Below are 7876 nucleotides of genomic sequence, written 5' to 3' on the forward strand. Positions count from 1 at the left end.
AGCAATGTCCCAAAAGCACACAATGTGACACTAAGTGTAAATATCAAAAATACCAAAAAACGAATCTTTAGAAATGAAAAAAAGCAATGAATCAGCACTGTCTTTCGGATGAGACGTTAAACCGAGGATCTGTCTGCTCTCTCAGGTGGATGTAAAAGAGCCCATAGCACTATTTCGAAGAAGAGCAGGGGAGTTATCCCCGTGTCCTGGCCAATATTTATCCTTTAATCAACATCACTAAAAACAGATTATCCAGTCATTATCACATTGCTGTTTGTGGGAGCTGGCTGTGTGCACATTGTTGCAGCCAGTGACTACACTTCAAAAAAAGTACTTCATTGGCTGCAAAGCGCTTTGGGAGATCAGGTGGTCGTGAAAGGCGCTACAGAAACGCAAGTCTTTCTTTTACAGAAGCAGCGAGCTTTGAACTACGCACATTGTAAACCAAAAAAAAAGCAAGAGAAAGTAAACTCATTTTGGTAATTTCTTCTAATGCTGGTTTACTTCGATTTTGATATGGAGGGACATTAAGACGAGCTACTCCCCCCACCCCAAATATTCTGGTTTGATTGCAGAACAGACTGGTTTAGCTTCAAGCAATGAGTCTTTAACATAATAGCAGCAACAACAACAAAAGAAGCCCAGCAACTGGCCGCTTCTGGTTGTGGTTTGACAGGCTCGCGGGTCCCGGGGTCTCCGAGGACGGCGCGGGGTCAGGGGCAGCGCGCGGGACGTCTCTCGAGTGGCTCACGCCCAACTGCCACAGGCTCACGCGCCGGGTCAAGGGCTTGGTCTCGCTCCAGTTGCCTTGCGACAGCGCAGCCCCCGCCCGCCGCTATATAAAGGCAGACCGTCAACCGCTCCATCAGAAACACTCACTCACCAGAGCAGTCAAGCAATATTAAATCTTTTTCTTCAATTTGTGTGTGTTTTTTTAAATAAACTTTTTTCACCACCACCACCTCTCCCACTTCATTAACCCAGTCTGCCGATTCTTTTTCCTTTAACATTTTGGTCTGGAAACTGTTAATCTAACAGTCCACATCTGTTTCCAATATGGGTCGAGTTACATCTTTTGGAAACAATGCTGCTTTTTACTTAGTGAATTGCACTGAAAAAAAGTTTTAAGCTAAACTTAAAAAAAGACTAAGGCAATATACACGACAGCATCACCTCGTTTATTTGTAAATATGGCGCATTGTTATTGTTACAATAAAATGTTCTGCTAATCTTAAAAAATAACTATTAAACGTTTCAGTAAACTATCGAAAGACAAATCCATAAAGGAAAAAAAATTCACAAAGTAACACAAAAAGTCTGAATATAGGAAATTTAGTGCAGGTCTCAAAGTCTTCCATCAGCCTCAACCACATTTGTACAAAATAACCATCAGACTCCAGAAACCAGACATAGAAACGATCCAAAAAGTTTTAGACAAAGTTTTACACATCTCACTTTTCATTTGGATTAGAGAGACTAAAAAAAATCTGTTATAATGAACCACTTACCGAGCATCAGCACAAAAGTGAGAGAGGGCAAAATCATGGTGGCTTTTAAAATTCGACATTGAATCCCCAACTTGATGAGAAACTTTTTCCTGCTGCTTTTCTCCGCCTCCTGGATTTGTGGGACTGGAATGCTGGGACAGACCTGAGCACATTAAAACATCAGGAGAAGGAATGGCACTGCGGGATTATTTACATCTTCCCCAACGCACAGCGGTGCAACATTAACCCCCCTTCTCAACCATTCAGTTTATTCCAAGTGGCCAGATGTGGAGTGGCGTGTGCTGGAATCGCCTTTGCTGGGACTTGGTGTGACAGGTCGGTTATGTCGAGGGCTGATGGATGAGTTTCAGGGACTGAATGGAGAGAGCAGTTGAATTACACACATTTTCCTATCTGTAAGTTGCAAAGTGCAAGTCTAACCACAAGTCTGCAAAAAGTATAGGGTGGGTTTTTTTCTTCTCTCTGTCTAAGCTAACATCATCGGATTGAATTATTGCTGACTGTTGAGTGGGTTGTTTCTTCGATGCTAGCTTCGAAGTTCTAAACAAGTGTTTTATTTTAACATTTGAAGCAGGGTGATTTCAAAACGAAAAAATAAACCCAAAAAAGAAATACTACCAGCGTTAGACTTTAAATCCAAAATAAATCACATCAGTCTCCCCAAACCAATTCGGTTTTAGCTATAAAAGCTATGTCTTTGCGTTCCATTCAGTGTCTGATTCGTACTTGCTGAGTGTCTGTAAATAATTATCTACCGAATGTTTTTCTTCAGATATGTCACTAGCGCATAAGCGCCGCGTCGTGATATTTGCTCCATTTAGCTATTTTTCAACGTGGTTATTTATGTCAATAAAAATAGGAACGGTTAAAAAAAAATAATGTTCACCAATGTACAAACTTGATCACCTGAAATCACAGATGTTGATATTGAAGATTACAAACCAGAATCTAATTTCCAATGTTAAAACCAGATCTTTCACCCTATAACCTTTTAGTTATTCCTTTAAAAAAAAACTAATTCTGTTGTAATCATGAGAATAGTGTCATTAAAGAGACATCTGTCTTCCTGAAAAATGTTTGGCAGTGTTTTCTTCCTTTGCTCATACAACGTGGGGATTGGAACGAATTGGAGAGCTCTTTCAAAGAGCCGGCACAGGCACGATGGGCCGAATGGTCTCCTTCTGTGCTGTGTGGTTCTACGATATATCGACACCCGTTGTCAGCCTGTGATGCCATATGATGCCATCATGACAAACACAGCTCCTTCCTCCCAAATAAGGAATGGATAGAGGTGGAGCTTTGCTCTGCATTTAACTCAATTGGTCACGATTTGAAACAGACAGAAGATCCAAAAGTGGAGGAGAAGATTTCACACCCCACCACTGACATCCTTCACATTGATGAAAACAAATATTTAAATGCGTTTTAAAATTACTTTTGCAGAATGTTTAATTTGTAACAGTTTCACTTGGCAGCAGAGAACCTCACTTTTTGATTCAAAATAGGCAATTCAATTTCTGTTTTTTTCAATTGCTTGATTGGCAATGACTATATTTTTACAAACCAACAGTCGTTTAGAAAATACTGCACAGATTTATTTAATTTTACTTGCAAATGCAAGTTCTTTCTTACATTGCAGTAAATACATGCACAATTTTACCATGTAATACATCATTATCATACGGTATTTTTGTGGCTATGAATGCTTTGAATTATCCAGAATCAATTTTTGGAAATCTTGGCTATAATTTTGACATGTACTCAGTGCCAAGCAAAAATAATTTTTTTGGCATTAAAACTTGTTTTGATATTTTAGCACATCATATTTTCCAATATGGACTTAATTTTACAGTAAATACTTACGAGCAGTGGATGAAAAACACTAATTGAGCCAATTAATAAAGGGTGGATCCAAATGAGAGTATTGAGCACAACATTTTCAGCTGTTATAAAAGTCTTATGATAGTTGTGCTATGAGAAATAACGAAACCAGCATAGAATTAAATTTTAAATAAAAACAGAAAATGCTGGAAATCACTCAGCAGGTCAGGCAGCATCTGTGGAGAGAGAAACAGTTAACATTTCAGGTCAATTACCTTTTGTCAAAACTGGAAAAAGTTAGAAAAGTAACAGGTTTTAAGCAAGTGTAGGGGCAGGGAAAGGGGGGAGGGGAGGAAAGAACAAAAGGGAAGGTCTGTGATAGGGTGGAAGGCAGGAGAGATTAGATGACAAAAGGGATGATGGTGCAAGGCAAGGAGATGGTAATAGGACAAGTAAAGAAACAAAAGATGGTTCTGGAGGAAGTGTAAATGGGAATATCAGAATCATCAGCAACAGCTGCCATCCGAAAAAATGGGGGCAGAGGTTATGATCTGAAATTGTTGAACTCAATGTTGAATCCCGATGGCTGTAAAGTGCCTAATAGAAAGATGAGGTGCTGTTACGTGAGCTAACGTGAGCTTCATTGGAACAGTGTAGGAGGCAGAGGACAGAGAGTTCAGCGTCAGAGTGGGGCGGAGAATTAAAATGACAGGCGACCGGAAACTTAGGGTCATGCTTGCGGGCTGAATGGAGGTGTTCCACAAAGCGGTCACCCAATCTGCGTTTGGTCTCCCCAAGTGTAGAGCAGACCGCATCGTGAGCAGCGAATACAGTATGCTAAATTGAAAGAAGTACAAGTAAATCGCTGTTTCACCTGGAAGGAGTGATTGAGGCCCAGGTTGGTGGGAAGGGAGAAGGTAAAAGGGCAGCTGTTGCATCTTGCACAGGAAAGGGAATTCAATTTTGTTTATTAATGGAGAATGGATGACATTCCCACATTTGTAGCTCCAACTGCAGTATCAGAAAAGCATTAGGAGGTAAGGGTGACATGTCTACAGAGGAGCCACCACCAGGTCTTAACCAGGGAAGGGCTATACTGGCCATGTCTTACATAATAACCTGGATAGATCAGAGAAGCAATGCATCTGTGGAGAAATGTTCAGTATGGAACCCATGTCTAAACTGTGTCAAATGATGGCACTGAACTTAGTGGCTCCAGCTGCCTGTGGCTTTTAAAGCAGCAGCAACTATCAATCTTCTGGCTACAGGTCCATTTCAGGTACCAGAAGGTGTTTTTGGTGACATTAACAAGGGCACCATGGTCACTTCCAGACATGAGTTGACTGATGCACTGTTCTGGTGCACTGTTGAATCTATTAACCTCTCCATGAATATGAAGAAACAAAGGTGAGTAGATTGGGCCTATACTGTCTGGAGTCTAGAAGAATGAGAGATGATCTCATTGAAACGTAAAAGATTCTGAGGGGGATTGACAGGGTAGACGCCGAGAGGTTGTTTCCCCTTGCTGGAGAGCCTAGAACTAAGGGGCATAGTCTCAGGATAAGGGGTCGGCCATTTAAGACTGAGATGAGGAGGAATTTTTTCACTCAGAGGGTTGTGAATTTTTGGAACTCTCTACCCCAGAGGGCTGTGCATGCTCAGTCGTTAAGTATATTCAAGGCTGAGATATAGATTTTTGGACTCTTGGGGAATGGAGGGATATGGGAATTGGCGGGAAAGTGGAGTTGAGGTTGAAGATCAGCCATGATCTTATTGAATGGCGTATGGCCTACTCCTGCTCCTAATTCTTATGAGAGAGAGAGAAACCAGAAAATAATAGATCTGTTAGTATAACATCTGCCATTAAGGACAGAGTGACTAAGCACGTAGAGAAATTTGAGCTGATTAGAAAGAGCCAACATGAATTTGAAAAGGGTAGGTCATGTCTAACAAACCTAATTGATTTTTTTAAGGAAGTAACTAAAGTAGTAGACAGGGGAATGTCTATGGATGTAGTTTATATGGACTTCTAGAAGGCATTTGGTAAGATTCTACATAAGAGACTTATCTCACATTAAAGCTCATGGAATTAAAGACAAATTATTGACCTGGCTAGGAGATTGGTTAGATGGTAGAAGAAAGAGAGTAGGGATAATGGGTATGTACTCAAATTGGAAGGATGTGACTAGTGGTGTCCCACAAGAATCTGCGCAGGGTCCTCAACTATTCACTATACTTATTAATGACTGAGATAACATAATAGAGAGCCATATATCCAAGTTTGCTGATGACAGAAAGATTGGTGGTATAGTAAGTAGTTTAGACGGGAACATAAAATTACAAAGAGACATTGATAAATTAAGTGAGTGGGCAAAACTGTGGCAGACGGATTTCAAAGCAGCTAAGTGTGAAGTTATCCATTTTGAACCAAAACGGGATAGATCCGAGTATTATTTAAATGGTGAAAAGTTAGGAACAGTGGAGGTCCAAAGAGATTTAGATGTCCATGTACTCAGATCACTAAAATGTAGTAGTCAGGTACAAAAAATAATTAAAAAGGCTAATTTATTGTTAGCCTTTATAACTAGAGGGCTAGAATATAAAGGGAAGGAAGTTTTGCTACAGCTGCACAAAGCCCTGGTTTGACCATGCCTGGAGTACTCTGTACAGTTCTGGGCACCGCACCTTAGAAAGGATCTATTGGCCTTGGAAGGAGTGCAGCGCAGATTCACTAGAATGTTATCAGGGCTCCGAGGATTAGATTATTAGGAAAGATTACATAAAATAAACTTGTATTTCCTGGAATATAGAAAGTTAAGGGGCAGCATGGTGGCATAGTGGTTAGCACTGTTGCCTCACAGCGCCAGGGACCCGGGTTCAAATCCGGCCTCGGGTGACTGTCTGTGTGGAGTTTGCACATTCTCCCCGTGTTTGCGTGGGTTTCCTCCGGGTGCTCCGGTTTCCTCCCACAGTCCAAAGATGTGCGGGTTAGGTTGATTGGCTATGATAAATTGACCCTTAGTGTTAGGGGGATTAAATACGTGGGGTTACGGGGATAGGGTGGGATATGTGTTGGTGTAGGGGTTACGGGGATCGGGTGGGATATGTGTCGGTGCAGGCTCGATGGGCCGAAATGGCCTCTATCTGCACTGTGGGGTTTCTGTGATTCTGTGATTTGATTGAGAGTTTTAGGATTTTGAAAGGAATTAATAGGGTAGATCGAGAGAAACTTTTTCCGCTGGTGGGGGGAGTCTGGGACAAGGGGACATAACCTTAAAATCAGAGCCAGGCCATTCAGGAGAGAAGTTTGGAAATGCTTCTTCACACAAAGGGTGGTAAAAGTGTGGAACTCTCCCCACAAAAAAGCAGTAGATGCTAGCTCAATTAATAATTTTAAATCTGAGGTTGATAGATTTTTGCTAGCCAAGGGTATAAAGGGATTATGGAGCCAAGGCAGGTGGATGGAGTTAGGATACTGTACTGGTCTCGCTAGACGTGCTCCTATCTAGTTATCCAGCCAGCTAAACACTCATTCAAATAATTCCTCGAGAAGCGGGTTTGCTGTTTTGAAGCTTTACTTGAACAAATTTGTGAAACTGTAAACAAAGACAAAGTATGTTTTGTACATAGAACTGAGTACTATACATTAAATGTTACATAAGATATAAACATATTTATAACAATAGAATAGACTGATTGTATAACTAAATAGCACTGGAGCTAAACTTTGGTAACTAACAACTAATAACTTCTTATAGACAAAGTATTGTCAAATACTACACTGACAAGGTTGCTATCCTGTTATTAAACAAAGATACTCACAGACATTGCGTCTTGCCTCACATATAAGATGAGATGGCACAGGATTGAGCATCCCTCATGTGAGATTCTCCATAACTCTGCCAGGTTCTTCCTGGAATACTACTTCCGGGTCAAAACAGGAAGGTCAAATAATCTAATGCTATACATTAACACTGCTATACACTAACTACCACTAGAGGGTGCTATCTGCATGTAATGGGCCAGAAATTCGTGACCAAATGCGTGAGTACGGTCTGAGTACTCACGCATCTGGCCGTTGGAAATGCCGGCGTTCAGCATGCACAGCGCATGCGGGGAACGCCGGCATTTCCAGTCCTCGGAACGAAGGGGTTCATAGGCACAGCGCGTGCGACTGCACAGGCAGCGCTTGCGCAGTGAACTTCGTCGATTTCATTCATGGATTCAGTGAGGGTAAGTCCTTACAAGTTACACTTGAAAAAATCATGTGTAAAGTTGTTCCAAGGCTGCGGAGGAAGATATATTTTATCGTGGAGCTTCTGAAAGGCAATATTTTTGTTTGGGAAAGGGAGGGAAGTTATTTTAAGAAATTTTAAGTAAGTTTTAAAGTTTAAATTTTTTTTTTTTAAACGGGTTTTCAGAACGGTAGGTAGAAGGAGCAATTGTGGCTGTGTGAATTGAATGTGAAAATGAGTGTTCTAAAATGAGTAATGTAACATTTCCAGCACTTTTAAGAAAGAAACTTTTCATCAGTAATAAGTAATTAT

The 7876-nt window shown here is 40.9% G+C and overlaps 1 protein-coding gene across 1 annotated transcript in view; it reads right to left on the bottom strand.

Moving 5' to 3' along the window:
• Positions 1 to 2335, bottom strand: part of clmpa (CXADR like membrane protein a) — a 141560-nt gene extending 139225 nt beyond the window's left edge. Inside the window, exon 1 of the mRNA XM_085967999.1 lies at positions 1509 to 2335. Within this exon, the coding sequence (XP_085824125.1) occupies positions 1509 to 1545 (37 nt within the window). The 5' untranslated portion in view covers positions 1546 to 2335. The remainder of the gene's footprint in view (positions 1 to 1508) is intronic.
• Positions 2336 to 7876: the final 5541 nt, after the last annotated feature.

This window comes from Somniosus microcephalus, chromosome 26, assembly GCF_052327205.1.
Source record: "Somniosus microcephalus isolate GS21.2 chromosome 26, FLI_Smic_1.0, whole genome shotgun sequence".
NCBI classification, from domain to species: Eukaryota; Metazoa; Chordata; class Chondrichthyes; order Squaliformes; family Somniosidae; genus Somniosus; species Somniosus microcephalus.